Raw genomic sequence first — 18,746 nt, 5'->3', positions numbered from 1 at the left:
ATGTAATAACTTTTAGTGCATAATGTAATAAGTTATTACATTACTGACTGATTATTACAATATTATAAATATAATAATTTAATAACTTATTACATTATGTAGATAAGGTATTATCATTGCATAATCAACTTTGATTCCATTAGGAATGGAAAAATGTTTTCATTATTGGCAGTTATTACATTATTAGCTGCTACAAGGCGAAAGTACCTTTTGTTGCAGATGTTGTCCACAGCAGTTCATTGCTTAGTTTCCATGCTGGTGCTCCTGTTTCTCAAACCGACCAGAATCTCATGTAGGTCATACACTGACTAACGATTAGTACCTCATACAATCCCACTTCAGATAATCCAAACTATCCCTTTAAGTAATAGGGTTAGCTAATACAGCTATTACATATAGTGATAAGTCTCTGTACAATTCATGAGCCTATATGGTTGTAATCCAGTTCACCACAGTAGTGGTGCTAAATGTAATCGCATCAGGAGGAAAAAGTCCAACATTAAAACCTCCAGCAGCACCCTCGAGTACAAACAGTAGTGCAACAAACACATAAAGTCGATTGGAAAAGAAATGGGAAGGCAAGAAGAAGAGGGGGGTAGAGACTCACATGTAAACTGGGGTGGTAAGTAAGGACGCCATTATCGCACAGCGTGACATATTTCTTTTTCCACTCCTTGTTGAGGGATTTGCCACTTCGCTTCAGGAGGATTCCCTGTAAGAGACAAGGCATCACGGTGAGCATGTGCTCCTCTCAAAGCAGCATGGTGGCTGATATGAGCCATTATGGATGTTAAATACCATAAAACAGCATTATTATTGTTATTACAGATTCGTTATGGCGGTTAGGATGAGCATTTTCTTTTGTGGTTAGTCATAAAGCAAACAAACATCATTTTAAGTGACAATTATGAAACAGTAAGGAGGTGATTATATATTTAAAAAATATGAAAACACAATCAGGAAGTCTGCATGTATCAGCAAGTTAAATATAAGACTTTTTAATGCGACCGTTTAATTAATTTAAAGACCAAGTGAATAAATAATCCCGGTTTAAAATTATAAGTAACAGGAGTTCTGCAGGATTCGACAAGTTAAAATACTTGCTTTACTAGGTTTACTAGGAAGGTTTACTTCTACGGTCTGAATCAGAGAACATGGTTTGAAACAGCTCGCTTGTCTGATGTTTAAATTATTACCAGGTTGGCTAGTCGTGGTTATTGGTTCAGTATTGGTTTCATTTTGTAGTTGTTTCAGCATGATCAAGACAATTTTTCCCCAAAACGCATTCAAAAGCGAGACTGAACAATGTAACTTTATAAAGATGACACTGACAAAATCTTATTTAAGACATTTTAATGTCAAAATTCTGATTATTGGATTTTAGACTTTTTAAGAGTCTGTGGACACCCTGAAGTGCATTTTTACTTGCAAATTGACAATAACTGGTTGACTTTTGTCCAAACATGCTTGTTAGCAAAAACTTAGAAGACTGTAACAAGATGTTTCTGTCACAAGAATTCAACTCTTGTGTTTGCAGTGAATTTTAGACCATTTTAGACCAGCATTCAATGAATAAACATTTAGGACTTTCCAAAACCGAATTTAAGATTTTTAAATACCTTTTCAGTTCTTTCATTAGTGAATGAAAGACCTTAAACTTTAAGTCTTGGCTGGCAGGTTAGTTTAATATAACTTTACACTAAGACTACCCTTTGTAAATGAGTCATAAATGGTTTATAATTATCTTATTAATTGGGAGGTAAACACACTAAAATCATTAGTAAGCTGTCACTCCACATTAGATAAGAAGGACTACAGTGACCTGTAGTTTGCTAGTTAGCCCACATTTATCTGTAGCCCTCAGATCTCTTAGTTTACTTTGACGTCTCCATCAGCAGCATTTACACCTGTCAGCTTCGTCAGATGTTTGTTAATAGTTACTGGCATTCAACCACCGTCTGCACGCCTTAACAGTCAGAAAGTTTCTTTTGTCGTCAAATTAACATATAATTACCAGAACTGTTTACTTATGTTTTGGCAATATTTGGCAATGGCTCAATTTTTGAAGGCATAAATGTTAGTAACTAATTTTAAGATTAATTAGTAGTAATCAGTAACAGGATCTTAACTGATGTACCAGATCCACATCTGGATCCACGGTGATGTATGAAAACGGTTATAACATGTTTATAACTGTGTATTAATGATTTATGATGCATCTACAACTTAAATAATAGCCTAATTATAAACCGTTTATAAATCTTTTATGAGGATAGTCTTATTGTAAAGTGGTCCAGACCTCTCCAAACAGAATTTAAGACTTTTTAATACTTTTTAAGGCCTTTTATTAATAAATGTGAATTTAAGACTGAGGACCTGTAGCCACCCTGGTAATATGTAATTATATCCACTTAAACTTTCATTCTTTATTCTAATTTGTTGGCTGACAGGTTTAATGATATGTTAGTTTTTCTGAGGTTGGCCAAGTTCCTCCGGCACAGAGACCATTCAGAGACAATCCAATTTGCCAGACCCCCTCCCTGCATTCATACAAATAACATGCTGAACTCTGGAAGACCTCTCAATCCTGGGATTAGGGAGTGTGATCTCTCCTCTTCAAAGCCCACTCGGGTCTTATTCTATTCTACTTTATCTTCTGGGGCCTTTTAGGGCCTCAGATGGTTTCCTTATCTGCTGAGTAAATCCACTGGTAAACAATGCAGTTCCTCCGCTGGAGGTGACCAAACGCTGCTGAGTGCAAGGGCCAGGAGGCTCTCTGGGGTTAAATAGTGAGGAGGGGCCCGCTTAATTAGGGGATTAAGCAGGGGTAATGTTTGTGCTTTTACAGCCAGGGCCTGTGTGTGTGTATGTGAGTTGAAAAGAAGGGGGGGCTACAGGGGTAGTATTTTGCTAGCCAGGCCCATCCTGCGGGCTTTAATCCTGATTAACACATCAGGCAGAGCTGACCCTCGGTGACCTGGGCACCAGGCTGTTTGCCGACAATCATCCTAATCCGAAGCCTCACTCATCTGGAGGAGGGCGAGTGCTGACTGTTGGCTGCATGCTGGGACTCAACAGTTTGGTCTTCTTCATTTCTTATCAGTTTACCTGCCTGTTTATGGTTTCTCACTGCAGCAAGACCTCAAACATTTTCTTTCAAATCCACTCAACTAACGGTTACTTTATTTATGTTCTTTTGTCTTTATCTCGCCTGAAATCACTATTTATATTTCTTGTATTTCTATTCTTCTATTCACTTTTCATGTGTGTCTTTGTTTAACAGCATTCAGAGTCAAAGGCAGAGGAAAATTGTTTTTAACTTTATGAATAAACTCTTTGACTCTCTGACTTTTGAACAAGTTTAAATCTACTTCTCACGAATAAAATCATTAAGTTACAAAGCACAGAATAATATTTTCTGATGGTAACTTATCTTAAAATCTTCCTATTTTATTCTTTTCTCCTTTTAAAGTTGAACAAAGTACTTTTTAGAGGCCACAGAGAAAAGAGACAAGTATCAACCCTGTCTGTGTGTTGCTCACACTAAATAAATTCTACTTAACAATTAGTAATAGTCTAATAATAAGTCTTTGTGGGTAATGAAAAGCAAACAAAAGGGGAACAAAAGATTTCATATGTTATATATATGTTAATTATTGCTTAATAAAAAAAAAACTTGCTCGAAGTAAAAGTCATCCAGTTAAATTAGAATTTTAGGGCTGCAATTATTTTGATTCTCAATTTATTTATTAGATCCATTAAAAGTCAGAAATTGTAAATAATGTTCTTCTTAAAAAAATGACTTAAAATGATTACTCGATTATCAAAAAAGTAAAGAACTTATTTAATGGTTGATTAATTGACCTATCTTTGCAGCTCAATTACATAGAAATATTTTTCAATTCAGAAAGGCTTGGTTTGCTATTTTGCAACTATTGATACTTGTGATGATTTTCCAGGAAGAGACATTGTGTCCTTCAGTCGATAAGTTGCTGACTGCCCAGACTCTTCTCAATTTAGTCAATAAAAGAACTGTAAACACTTTTTAAATGGCTCTCTAATCATACAGAGTAAATGATCCAGTCACAGGGCCTCTGGCGACTTTTTATAATGCATGTTTTACAAGCAAATATGTTGCTCATCTCGTGGCTTTACTGAGGCATAAATAAATCTATACATGCAATCAGAGAGGAGCGTCATATATTTATCAGAGCCGTGAAGCAGATCAATAAAGATACTGAGACAATAATGTGAAAATCTTTACACGTGGACTATTTTTTCTGTTGTTTTATTTCAACAGTTATGGCTGTGATATATCTTTCATAAAGTGTGTCACTTGCAGTAATTGGAAGCTTGACAAATCATTCAAGATAATTTGTCATAATTGCTGAATCGTTTGGATTGAGCAGTTTGCTCTTAATGTGATAGTTTGACATCACATGGCAACATGTGTGGAGCCCTCTGCTTCCCTACAGCACTGACACACACACACAGACGCACACACACACAAAGAGATGAGTGTGTTCAGCCTGTGCGACATAAGGAAACAGGCCGATCATCAGACGCGCTCTCTGTGTCCACACAATTGTCATATCTACACAGAGGAGATAGTGTCTTTCCCCTCTTTTGTCAGGCAACCAGCAGAAAAGCTGCATCCTGCCACTGTGGCTGACTGATAGGCCGGCCCTTTGTGACAGGAGGGGTAAAGTGTGTGTTGGTGTCTGTGTGTGTGTGTGTGTGTGTGTGTTGGATTGGGAGGAGGGGGGTCGATGATGGGGCAAGAATTCACTCACTGCTAAAGGAGCCGCCAACAGCTCCTGAGTGCATTGTTATCCTCATTCACTATTTGTACACTGTAAAAATAAACTACTTATGTCAAGTTAAAAAAAGTTAAAGTGTCTAAGCTACTTCAAGAATCTAAGTTGACTCAGTTCAAACATAGAAGTTGAGCTGATCTCGTAATGATTCATAACAAATAAACACAATATTAATTCAGTTTTGCAGACTGCCTTAAATTTTTTCGCTGGCTGAATTTGAAAAGACAAGTTGAGGTATTTTGGTAATGATTCAAAATACGATAGGTGTTTCTAGTCAAATAAACTTAATTTTGATTCAGTTGTGTGGACTGCCTTAAAATTTTAAGTTGACTGATTTGAAAGGACAAACTGAGGCAAGTTTATTTCAAACATGATTCAAACATTCAAATCAAATAAAGTTTTCCAGTAAAATAAACTTAATATTAATTCAGTTGTCCAGGCTGCCTAAAGATTTTAAGTTGATTGAATCTGATGTAATTTTGTAATAACTGAAAATCAATAAACAGTTTTAGTCGAATAAACTTAATGTTAATTCAGTTGGGCTGTCTTAAAATGCTACAAAAACAAAACAACAACATATTAAATTTTACAAGTTCCACACTACCCTTCATCGTTTTACATACCGTTTTCATTATTGTGGAAATAACAACTTATCTTCAAATGTACAGGAGACATACAGCAAGTTTTCATCATATATTTGTTCCTCAAACTATAAAAAAGAAGGGGCTAACAATGCATGCTGGGAAATCCGCTAATATCCCGATCATGCTTCTTAATTTAATGAGTTAATTTAACTCATCGCTTCAAGTTAAAAGACTTCAAGTTAGAAGAACTCATGTCTATGCGTTCTGTAATTAAATAGTAGGAATTTTAAGTTTAATTAACTTGAATAAATGAAATATGTTAAGTTAAAGTTATATTTTAAAATTTTTACAGTGTGGGGGGGGTAGGAGCAGAGAGTGGGGGGCATGCGGTGTGTAATTTGGCCCCAGTGTGGTGGTGGTGGGGGGGTGAGTGGTAATTAAGCACACATTGACACTTTGATCTCCTTGATTGTGCATTTGACTGGCCTGGAGATCAGCTAGTCACACCACTAAGCCCCCCTCCGTCCCTCCCTCCGAAAGAAAAATCCTTTGTAGATAAAGAGGGGGGTGGCTTATCTTGTCAAAAGTTGCCATGATACTCAGGGAAACTGGCCCTGGACTTTAGAGGGGAGCTCACCATAATGTGTTGGGTAAGAATGTGTGAGTTTACAGTAAAGATCGTTCAGAGGGGATCCTTTAATCTGTGAAGAACCAACCTCCTGCTCACCTGCACTCAACAGATCTGCCAACTTCTGCAGGGAATTACACTAATGTACATAAAAACCAAGAGATGAAATAGAAAGGACATGTTTGCAGAATGGCCACCATGAAGTTTTTCATTTCTGTGTTGTTTTTTTGTTGTTTTTTTTTTTAGCCATTTTTCAGAGAGTTGTGCGCAAGAAAATCATGACTTAAAAGGATTGTAACATTATTTATTTTAATTTATAATATCGTGACGGATTCGTATCTGCTACATTAACCTCTACTGTCAGTGACAGACAGATCGGCCAATAGATATCTATTCAACTGGTTTCCTCAAAGCGTCATTTTCTGATTGAGTGAGGGGGTTTGGAAGCGTCACCCTGACATTACTGCAGCTGGACCGAAGCCTTGGCAATTTTCTTCCGAAGGGAACGAGGTCTGGTTCATTTTCATAAAAAAAAAAAAAAAAAAGGAAAAAAAAAAGACATTTTGTCCATCATTTGCAGGTAAAGAGGATAATATAAGGATTGCTGACCCATTTTCAAAAGCCCTCATATAATCATGAGTGATTACTAATCAATGTGTCAATTACTTCTCCTTTGGTTACAGTCGGACCCTTAGAAACGATCCTCACTCAGATGTGTAATTCAGTGCTCAGTACCCAACTGGTGCTTTAAAGCAATACATTAAGAAAATTCTTTTAAAAATCCTAATAAAAATACTAGCAAAAAGTCTTCAATAAAGGGAAAATTGTAACATATGTAATATGTTAAAATACCACTTCTCCAAAATCGCTGTGATGTCAGTGAGTATTGAATGTTGCACCATATAACCGATTATTATAAGACAAGATAAACATTTATTGATCCCTGGCAGGGAAATTAGGTTAAATTAGATTAAATTCAATTAAACTAAATTAAGGGGAAAAAATATGTCTACTGGGATATCTAATGAAAATCCCAGCTAATCAAAGCTGTCAAAGTTGATTATATGGACATGCATGAATAAAATTTTATTCAGAAATACTACCCACATGCAATTATGAGTAATAACAACAATAACGTTTCCACTGGGACCGCACAATTACAAATTAAAGGGGCGACCCATGATCCAAAATGCAAGATTATTATCACAAACGATAACAAGAATTATCTGTCCTAAATTGACTGGCATGATTTTAAACACATGGAGAAATGTTGTGCAATAACGCTGAAAAATACACTAAAATCTTTAACGTTTTCTGAAGATGCGATAAGTTTATTAACAAAATAAAAGAGGTTCATACTTTCAGTTATGGTCATTTGAAAAACATATAAAAATGTTTATTTTCTCTATGATAACTCTTCAATTATAAATGGGAATTTACTTGCAATTTATATCACAAAGTAACTGATTGCACCTATAGTATATAAAACTCTACATGTTTTTAATTTGATAGGTGATTTACACGATCAAAAAGGAACATGTCTTTGCTAATAACCTTCCTTATGTTATGTCTGAACCTCCAGCCTCCTTCAGCGACACTTCCACTGGCTTGTTATGTTGTATTATGTCGCCATCTAGTGGTTGAAGTAACACATGACTTTGCCCAAATCAGCCCATCCACTATGATTCAATCTTTAACACACATCATATCAACATTAAACGTAGAGGAATATCTAACAGCACAAAAAGGGACCATACTTACCGGGGCAACTATGACAAATGTAGGATAGAAACGAGGAAAACGTCTTACCTGTTTGATAGGTATGGCCCTCCCACTGCCTATGCTGTCTGTTTTACTGTCAACGCTCTTTGCCTGTTCACTGGCTTTCCGTGACTGCAAGAAAACAAGAAAGTCAGTCAGCAACCGAGGCAACACACTGACGGCAGAGCAAAGAGAGGGGAGGTGTGGGGTGTGAGGTGAGTTTTTTTTTGGGCGTGGTTGTGTACTGTATGTTGGGATGTGTGTGTGGGAGAAAGGAAAAGAGACTGGGGGTCAGAAGGGAGGTGTGGGGAAGGAGGTGAGGGTTCGTGTTTGGAGCATTTGTGGAGAAACTCGACGTTGCAAAAATAAAAGTCTCAAAAAGAAGCTTGAAATTAACAGACAAGCAGACCAGCGGAACAAACAGCAGTAACACCGACGTGCAAGTTCAAAAAGAAAGAATTGAAAAAAAGAGACCAAACCAAGACCACACTAGACACATCTCAACACAGAGGAGACCAAGGACGACCACACATTGAGTCATGACTCAGCCCTGAAACCCTTTGGGGGGGGATCCTTCCCTCTGTTTGAGACCCAGAGCGGGCCCTTAGTGGACCTGCAGGCCAACTGCTGCTAGCTTCAGCTGAGCCTTTAGCATAAGTTGCACTCATAAGGGCTTTTATAGCATGTTAAATACCTTTAAGTGCATTACAGGTTAAAGGGAGAGAAGGGAAAATGGTTATTTATTAAAAAAAGACTTAAGTGCAAGAAGCTTCCTCCGACCTTTGACCTGCAAAACCTGCTGGGACATAAATTATTTTGCAAAGATCGAACAATTTAAGGGTCAAAAAAGAAAAAAACACATGCACATTTCAAGTTTCTGGCTGTGCCTGTGTAAAAACAAATGGTTAGGACAGTAAATATAACGTCAAATGGAAATAAATCATTTAAAAAAAATAACCTTCCCACCCCAAATAAACAAATAAAGAGATGAGATACAGACAGGGGACAGACATGAGTGTGTATGGGCTCACTCAGAACATGAGAAAATGTCCAGTCACCAATGGAGAAGAGGTAGAGTCCGAGTTCAAGTAAACCAACTCAACTGGCGTTTATATTTTTTCCAACATTTTATTATTATTATTTTTTTTAATGATGACTTGTTTAGCTTCTATACAGACACCATACAAAGCAAGTCACAAATTCACTTCAAAATATTCAACAGATTGAGCCAAACATTGCAGTTCCCACAAAATATAGGATGGACAATAAAGGCATTATTTCATATACTCCTTATATGTATGTACTTTTTATAGAGTACCATTGTAAATAAAATACAATACAAGATATACAGCAGTCTATATTTTTCGTCAATCCGTTCATGATAGAAAAGCGATTATGCAAGAGTTCATAATCTCTGTACCAAACCTAAAACTGAGAAAAATGCAAATAAATAAATGAATTTAAAAGAAAAGAATGTGCAAAAATAAATAAAATAAATAAAAAGGAAAACAAATGTTAAGTTTAACTACATTCATACAAGTCGGTGCAACCCAGTTTCATTTGTTGGCATCTTTCAGTATAATATCTCTCTTTAGTGTAATACCTTTAAAAATCCTCACCTCAACTCTACCCTGATTTTTATGAAGGCCTTCATAAAATTACCCAAAGTTACTCTGATCTAAAATACCTCTATGATAATACATTATACCACATGTTCAATTGCATTCAGTACTTCAATACTCGCTGGAAAAATAAGAAGGAATCAAATCAAAAACGGACCAAATGAATGTAGGTAAAATCTAAAAAGGAAGAACAAAAAAAACAACTTGGCACCTCTAGTCCTTGAGTCCTCATTTATGGCAAAAAGGCAGTGTGATGTCATGTAAGGAAAGTCCTTTGGGCGGCTGGATTAACAGTTCCAAGAGTGACTTGACTGTACAGCGTGTTTTTTGGATTGTATGGGATGTCTGAATGGGAGTTTGTGGGGGTGCAGGTGGGGGTCAGGGGCAGGGAAGGGTGGACGGGGCATTTCCAGAAGAGTCCCTACAGTCTGTCTCACTTCGTGATTTTTGACAGTCTACTTTTGAGTGAAACACTCGATTGGACTCGACTTTTAGGCAGCGTTTGACGCAAAGTCCTACGGTTTCCGTTATAGTGCAAGTTCTATGCATTACCCTGAATGCGGTGAAACACACGAGGGTAACGCAGCGACAAGCTGTAAGTCCTCAATAAATAATCTCCTCTCTATCAGGATTGGCAAAGCAGGGGGACTCTTTATTTTTTTAAAACCATCATGCTCTTCTAATTCGGAAGGAGTTGGAAAGCCCTTTTTGTTGAAGAAAGGTTGGAAACAGAAGCACAAATCTGCAAATATTGAAAAACAGTGTCAAATGGTTATTTTTTTTTTTTCTTTGTTTGTTTTGGTTATGTTTTTGTTTCATACGTGGAGATCCAGTAACAAGTCAAGGGACTAAAAAACATGAAATGGGAAAATGGCAGACATTAATAAATGGATTAAATGAATATGAATGAATGAGTGGGATGGAGTTAAGTATAAAAAATGTCGTAGTATTCATTTAAATCCCTAAACAGTGTGCTTTTTCAACACAAAAAAGGGACAGACAGCCTGAAGACGCAGGAAACCACAGACAGATTACAAAATTTAGAGTTATTGACCATGGAAGCACTAGGAAAGAATAATGTGTACTGTGCTGACACCTAGTGGCCGAGGACAGTTATGGTAAATACTGGCTTGAAATGACTGTGGTTGGTGAAATTGATTTGTGAGGGCGGTGAAAAGACGGAGTGATAAGATTTTCTGTAGTAAAGCTTTGAGTTTTATTTACTTACTTAAAAAAAAAAGACCAAACCAATGCAGTATTTAAAAATCACTATTCCAAGGGGCTTTTCTAATAATCTACTATAAGCAGATTAAATTTAAGACAAAAAAATTGATAATCTTTACTCTCCAACACTGTTAACTCAATAAACTGCACATTGCAAAGGATTTTTTCCTCAAGAGTCCCAATGCCAGAGCCACAAATGTGACAAATATTACTTTTATATCTGATTACAACTGGACTGGATTATTTTCTTCTCCTCTGTAATATAAAAAAAAACAAAACCTTGTGTGTAATAACTAAAGTCAATCCGTCAAAGCTTGTCTACTGATGACATTAAGGCATATCTTCTCTTGAAACTCCCAAAAATCAACATAAAGTGAACTACTTACAAGAGTGTGGCTAAAAAACAGGACAGGCTCTTTGAGTGGCAGCCTGCAGGACTTTTGGAGAACTAACACAGATGTTAATTTGTTTTGGAAACGGACAAAAAGCTAGGAAAAGGGACATCCTTGATACTGTTGTTGTTGTTGTAGTTGATGATGAAATATTTTCTCTTTCTGTTGTTTTGTAAAATGGCGGAAAAAGGTCGGCACTGCGAGTCTTCCTCTCCTGAGCCCATCGCACTCTTCAAAGTGTCACTGAAGAAATGTCGACATCGCCCCGTTAACTTTCCTCCTCCTCCTCCTCCTCCTCCTCTTTTTCTCCTCCTCTGCTTCCTCCTCCTCCTCCTCCTCCTCCTCCTCCTCCTCCTCCTCCTCCTTTCCTCCCTCGCCCTCCCTCCTCCCACCCTCGGCTCGCTGCTCCTCAGAAGGTCATGAGCTGAAACTCCCGCTCGGCTTGCCACTCCGGCACCCACACTGGGTAGGTGGCGTGCTTCGGCATCTCCATGACGCGGACGGGGAGAGGCTCATTTCTCTGGTGGACATGGTTAGTCACTACCTAGCAGGGGGGAAGGGAGACAACAAGGGGAGCTAGCACACAGCCTGTACTGCTCGGAGGCCACAAAGCCTGCGGCTTCCACAGCAGCTGGGGGTAACAGGGTGGAGGCAAGAGGAGGAAATAGAGGAGGAGGAGGGAAGGGCGTGGATAGAGAGGTTAGAGAAGGAGTCAGAGAGAGATGAGGAAGAAGAGGAGGAGGTAGGAGGCAGAAGACAGGGGGCGACAGAGGACAGAGGTGAGGAAGAGGAGGACGACAGGTGGAGGAGAGGAGACATTTCAGAGGTGGGGAAGGGAGGAGAGAGGTAATCTCACACAGCCTGACCTTTGAGGTTCACACCCGGTATTAACATGCGTCCTGGGTGATCCAGTCACAAGACGGCTTTGAACGCACCCGAGACACAGCAAGGACATATCTGAGACCACATTCACAAGTTGTCTGGGCTGCATGTGAGCACATTCTTCAGTCAGTGTGTATCCGAATGTGTCCTGGGCCACACTGAAGGTCCGCCTACTCAACTGGTGTCCTGTAAGCACTAGTGCTGTCATCAAAACAATACCTTGAAAAATCTTGATATTAAATACCATTGCGAAAAACTGACACAACACTGAGGGCATGACATTTTAGATTTTTATTAAAAGATAAATAAAAAAGCCATAACATGACAACAAGAAAGATAATCCTTTTAGAAAGATGTTTCTTTCTCTTTAGATCAGGGCTTTAAAAATAACTATATTATCCAATTAACTGTGTGTTAAACACAGCAACATCTAAGTTAATTTACTTCTGACCATAATCAAAGACGTAGGAGCTTTGTGGGAACAGCATGGAAAAGAGAACAAGTACGCAAAGGTGTTACTGGTGTATAAATACAGTAGAAAATTAGTACTGAAAGCATTTCGATACGTATCGATAAAATAACATTAGTAAGTACATCATTTGGTTCACTGTCATGCAAATTATGTGTTTGGACTCCCCAGACTCCCTTTAAAAATTGTGCAGTTTTGAGAGTTGTTGAGTTAAGAGAAACTTTATCAACTTTGTCAAATGCTGCCTATGACAAATTCTTAATCAGCTGTGCCTTCTTTTAAATTCAGTATTAAATGCAATACATTCAGATCTTTTTTTACTCGTAAAAACACTGTTTTGCTGTGAAGAGCAAACAGGAGAGGCTGTCATTGATGCCTTTCTCTTTCATCTGTTTCCACACAATGAGAGAAAGCAGAAGTCAGGTCTTTACCACCAACATGAAACCAGCCCCGTTATGATTAAAGCACCTAATTTTGTAACGTTCTGAGCATTTCCACCAAAAATAAATTTGTTCAGTACCTGAAAAGTTGGTTACCAGCTGGAACCAAAAAAAAAAAAAAGGTTTTCCTTAGGAACCAAAGCAGGTGTGTCATGTCTTACAGGTTGTTGTGCATTGTGCAGCACCCTTTGTTCATGACGTCCTTGATTACAATGGTTCTGCTCAAAACTGGTGAAAACACGGCTGGTTTGCTAAATAGCACCAAGGTTTGAAGAATCTTGAACGGAACTAGAGCTCGTTTGGTGGAAAAGAGCCTCGTGTGTGTCGTGCTCACACTTCAGTTAGAAAATCCCAGCGCACCATGTCGTGTTCATAATGCCAGGCTGCGGACAGCGCAGGTTGCACATGAAGGTCAAGAAAGCTCATAGAGGAGTTAAGTGTGCAATCTGAACTAAAAGGAACAAATAGCTGAATCTTTGTGGACAGTAGTGGACATTCAACAGACACTACAGCCTGGTGTTTATTTGCATATTTGCAGAGAAGTGAGATACGATCACAAGTAGTCACTCGAGATGCATCTGGGGGCGCACTGTAATGCTAGGTATGAACTCATCTACTGAGAGCTGTCCACTTGTGATCGGATCACCCGGGACTCATGTTAATACCAGGTCTGAACAGCCTCGCTGTCTCATGAAGCTCACAAAGTTCAGGAGAAAAAAAAAAGGCTTGAAAGCTTTGGAAAAGCTGACTCAGCCATTCAGTTAGTTTGGAAACACGTCAGCTGTTTTCGCAGGTACAAACAGGCTCTCTGTGGAATTATTTCATTGATTTTGAAGAATAACAACGCCATTTTCGGTAGCATTTCTGCAGACCTCCCTATGCTCGGGGAGGCAGAGGTCTGGCTGCGTGAGATTAGGAGAGTCTTAGCAGCAGAGAAGAAGAAGGCTGGTGTAAAAGGGAAGAGAGAGGAGGAGGAGAGGGGGGAGCAGGCTGGGTGGGTAGAAGAAGAGGGCAGAGGCTACAAGTAAAAAAGACAAGCTTAGGACAGCTAAGGAAATTAGAGTGGTTAGTGCACACATATGCTATTGGTTAGAGCAAATACGACAGGACATGGGGTAAAGAGCAGGCAGACAAGGGGGCGACGGGGAGACTGGTGTGGTAGTGAATCTTCGAGATCAGATTTGGGGGGAGATATTTAGACTCAGCGAGATGGTTAGTGGCTGGTTTCTGTCTGGAGCTGGGGGTGTTGGAGGGTGTGGGCGGGCGGGCGGGGCATGCGTTATTAGCAGCGTGTAAACAGGGCATTGGCTGGCTCGGGCTTTTAGTTTAGCTTGGTCGGGCAGGAGAAGAAGTAGTGGCATTGGCGGTTTGTTGCTCCCCAAAAGAAGGGAGGTCACTGCAAAGAAAGGATCTAGTAAAAATAAGAGGGGTGGGGGGAGGGAGGTCAAAAGATTTAGACAGTGCAGAGGGCCTAGTTTGTCATGGGTGAGATGAGAAACTTAATCCATGTGCACTTACTACATCCAATTAGAAAAGAAGAAGGACATGAACAGACGTTTTTTTTTTTTTTATTCCACAGTGTTTATCTTTGATATTTGCTTTCATTTTTTTGGATCATTTCGGGGATCTAATATAATTTCTGTTTAGTCTTTTTCTCCTTTGCCCATTGTGCTGTGTGAACAAGGCGCTTTCTTTGCCTGCATCGGAGGCAGGAGAGGATGCATTTGGAGCTACCTGTCTCCCTCTGGTGGACAAAGTGTGCCTGGCAACATGCCTCCTAGTAGTGTGAGTGGGTGTTGCTTTGCATCAGCTGTCGCATACTTACTGTGAAAATGTTGGAGCGGCGCTTTGACTGCTTGCGGATGGGCGTGGGCGTGTTGGAGGCAGCGATGGTCTCAATGCGCATCTCCCGCTGACTTATGCTGGGGGTGGAGGGAACAGAGGAGGAGTAGTCGCTGAACGCACCCCCACCATTGGCCGCCTGGGGAGCGAGAGAGATTAAGAGGAACAGACAGAATCAGAGGAAAAAAAAGGGGGGGGAGGAAGAGAGAGATTGAGAGTCAGAGAGTCAGAAAGCAAGAGGGAATAAAAACAATGAACACGCAGGTCAATTTAGGATGATGTGGATTTGATTCCTCTTTGTAATGAAAAAGTTGTGATTATGAAAAGAGTTACATAAACTGAGGGTGCTGCAGACCTCTTTATATAATAGCATAAAGTAACTACGGGATCATCATATAAAACAGTGTTGATGATCAGATCTTACCTGGTTAATGTGAACAGAGGGGATGGATGCAGCGGGGACTGATGAGTGGCTGGGAGAGTTAGGGAGAGATTTGCATGGACCAATAGAGAGCTGCTGCTTTTTCCTCATGGCCACAACCTTCTGGGCAACTGGAGAAGAGAGTGGCAAAGACACAGTAACAGACTGTTCAGTAATCCTGTCAAATTCTTTCTGACAAAGGAACAAAGGAATTTGGGAGCACTATACTAACACTGTTTAGTTGAGTGGCAGTGGATAAATTTACCCAACATTAGCAAAAGTAAAATAAAATATTTTTAAAAAACAAAACCCTGCTAAAAAATCTTCTTTTGAAAATTCAGTATTTTGGTTTCCAACAGACTTGGATCATGAATTCTGTTTCCATGACAAATGAAAGTGGTGAATGTGTAGTTAATAACGGTGGACAGAAGATAAACAGGTGGTTGTTCAGCTAATGTGTAAAAGTCATTTTGCAGTAATAGTTCCAAAAATAACTGAGTTGTTTGTAAGATGTTTATTTTTTCAAATGTATGAATTTATGCAGCAATTCTTAGTTAAAGGCCAGTCTTCATTCCTTGGTAAATGCTTCTCTCCTGTGATTACTTAAAATTACTTAAAAGCAGAGGTATAGTGCTATTTGCTTAAGTACCAGAGTGCACTCAGGATGCACACATGCATACACATGCTTCAATTGTGGCCTATTTCAAGTAATTTAATCATAAACTGATTTTATACAAAATTAAATATGACAACTTTGACCATTCCATTTGTTTTTGTTAGCTCTCTTGCATGACATATGCGTTAGTGATGTCTGAACCTGGGTTATGCATACTGGAAGTATTTCATTTCCACCCCTGATTTCTTCTAACTGTCTATTCACTACGTTTATCTTCTTTCTGTCGCCCTTGTTAAAAGGATAAGTTACAGGTAAAATATTCAACTACGACACGTCCTTTCAGAAATTATTTGGGCGAACTGACCCTTTAAAACTGTGTTTGATAAGTGTTAGCATACAGGACTTTTGCAAACCATCAACAGACTGATGATTCAAGTATTTCTTAAGTTCTTATGGATAACTCAATAGATCTTTTTCACAGTAGTCATATTAATATGAAATAGTGAAGTAAACAGGTGTTATGAATGACACTAATTAAGGTCCAGTTCCATTTAGTGTCTCAGACCCTTTAACCTTTAGCACCCTAAATTAGTATCATTATTAACACCTGTGTTTACGCTGCTGTTTCATGTCAAAATGGCTCGTGTGAAAGGTTCATCATTGAGACAAAACATTCAGTAAATTCTACAATTTTATCAGTCAAATTTCCGAAGCACACATGATACTGTAAAAAATAACAATTGCTGCCTTAATTTAGGACACCTGTGGATGTGAGTAAACACAATTCAGGGAAATGCAGTGTTACTATGTTTGCAGGTCTATGTGTATAGTAGGACATGTCAATGTGGTCTTTATAAAGCGCTAAAAACAGAGCAATAACACTAATTTTCTTGTTTCCTTATAAACACAGCACTAACACTAAGCACAGCTAATTGTAGCCACACATTATCAACACCACCTTGGGCCATTTGTTTTCCAGTCAGGTAATAAGCAACATATTGCACAGTGGATTTTACATACCTCCTGGGAAAAAATGGACCTCTATTTCGAAGAAAAGTAATCATACAAAATGATACTTGCAATTTTTCCCTGTCATTCACTGAGCTCTACAGAGCGATGTTAGCCGAATGAGACTATTGTCACCATCTGAACAACCTGATTTGCCATGCAATCGGTACAGCCCGTCATTTAATTCACGAGAGGGTGGGAGGGAGGTGATGTTCACGGCTGCGTGACGTGAATTAGCACTGAGGGAAAGAGAGATGATTTGAAGTTGCGCTGACAGCTGGGACCATAACGCCCGGCTGCCTGCTGCAGCATGGCAAATAGAGAAAGAAGGCGAGGAGCGATACCGAGCGACTTCTCCAGACAGCCAACGCTCCTTCATCTCTTTTAATTATTTCAAATTGGGCTTCAGGAAGCAATTAAGGCAGAGAGGGAAGACAACGTGCCTGTGCATCAAGTCAATGAAATGCAAAGTGAACGTTGTGATACATATTCAGATGTTTTGTGAAGGCATGACAGGCTTTCAGAGGAGCTGCAGCCTTAGGGGATAATGTGCCAGGGCTGAAGCTGCCGACTTTCCAAATGACAGTTTCATGACTTCAATTATGGATGCGGGGGAAAAAACTCTGAGTTTCCACATACTTTCAAGAGACATTAAGAGGGTGTTTCACCATTTACACACAACTGAATATTAACTGGTCTCTAGCTTGGAGCTGCACATTTGTCATGATCATGATTTTAGCTTCTGTGATGAATAATTGCAGTGTTTGACAATTGTATCCAATTCCATTTAAAATCTATCATTAATTGAAGAGAGGCTGTTAATGTTTCTCTGCTATTCAAAGTGTACTGCCAATCAGAGCAGCTGAGCACGCAGCATAAAGAATACTAATGTGTACGTGCACCGCTCCATGTGAGGCGAGCGTGCACAGGCCTGCATGTTGATAGCAATAACTCACGAACAGCATGAACAGCTTTGCAATTAGCTCAGAATAAAGAGCAAAACAACAACTTCATAATTAGTGAAGTTCAACACAAATTCTACTCATGTTTATAGCTGGAGTTGACAATTCTGTTTAAAGATAGTTGACTGTTTTACTCCCAGGTTGCCAAATAGTGACGTTTTGGGTTAGAGTTGCCTGTATTAGAGACTTCAAATGCCATTAGGAGGATCCAGAGGAACCTGATCTTAAAGTTATTTTTTTATCTAGGTTACCAACTGAACTTTTAATGGCGTGACAAACTGACAAAATATTTGGTCAACTCGATAGTCTTGGATTTTTCTTTGCAATTTCAGAGGGTAAAACTGATTGCTTCACAGATTTTTCAAAGTATAAAGACCTAAATTGACCACTTTTCTTGAAATGAGGAGAAGGTGAAAAGACCCTCTTTTCACAACCTTCACAAGAAGAGCTGCTTGGTTGGTTATTCAAGAAACTGTCAAGAAATCCTCCAGTCTTTCCGTCACACTCAGAAAGGAAATTGCGAATCTGAAATACTCCTTCAAAAAATCCCTCAAAAATTTGCTGAAACAAAATCACATGTAAATTTTGTTATTGCTGTTTTGGAACCTTTTTGTTAATTTTAATGGTGACGTGGCGCTTCTGGTGGATCATGGATGAGAGGGATTTTTTTTTTTTGTATAAGTCTGTGTTGTTTTTACCTTTAAGCATCCCCAAAAGTCTGAGTGAAAATAAACATTCCTAACTATTAGAAAACCTAGTCTATATGCAGCTCATTTTGCTGTTTATTTCTCACATCTGTGCAGGCATAGCAGATCACTCTTTGATTGACATCTCCCTCAGGAAGCTAAGCAATATGCTGCTGTGGAAAGGATCACTAGCAAAACATATTTTAGCGTATTTAGAATATTTTTACCGCTTCACTTTGCCATCAGACAGCCCTTTCTGACACTAACCTGAAGCCGTTATCTAATTTTAACTCACAGAACACAGGAGTTGATGGGCTACCACTGCTCCATCTGTTAGCTGTTTGTGTGACTTTGGTATTTTGTTAGTTTGGATCTGAACAAACATCACCTGC

The 18,746-nt window shown here is 39.0% G+C and overlaps 1 protein-coding gene across 2 annotated transcripts in view; it reads right to left on the bottom strand.

The window, feature by feature from the left end:
* The window catches only part of agap3 (ArfGAP with GTPase domain, ankyrin repeat and PH domain 3), a 180,649-nt gene that overhangs the window by 53,649 nt on the left and 108,254 nt on the right, over positions 1-18,746 (bottom strand). For both annotated transcript variants that reach the window (XM_084731420.1, XM_084731419.1), the window contains exons 7-10: positions 15,086-15,213; positions 14,645-14,800; positions 7,839-7,922; positions 608-712 (exon numbers count right to left, since the gene is read on the bottom strand). In XM_084731420.1, coding sequence (XP_084587546.1) covers positions 608-712; positions 7,839-7,922; positions 14,645-14,800; positions 15,086-15,213 — 473 coding nt within the window. The remainder of the gene's footprint in view (positions 1-607; positions 713-7,838; positions 7,923-14,644; positions 14,801-15,085; positions 15,214-18,746) is intronic.

Source organism: Lutjanus erythropterus, chromosome 12, assembly GCF_056507025.1.
Source record: "Lutjanus erythropterus isolate fLutEry1 chromosome 12, fLutEry1.hap2, whole genome shotgun sequence".
Taxonomy (NCBI): domain Eukaryota; kingdom Metazoa; phylum Chordata; class Actinopteri; order Lutjaniformes; family Lutjanidae; genus Lutjanus; species Lutjanus erythropterus.
Note: the sequence above shows the minus strand (reverse complement) of the source record. Positions and strands in the feature narration are given on the sequence as shown.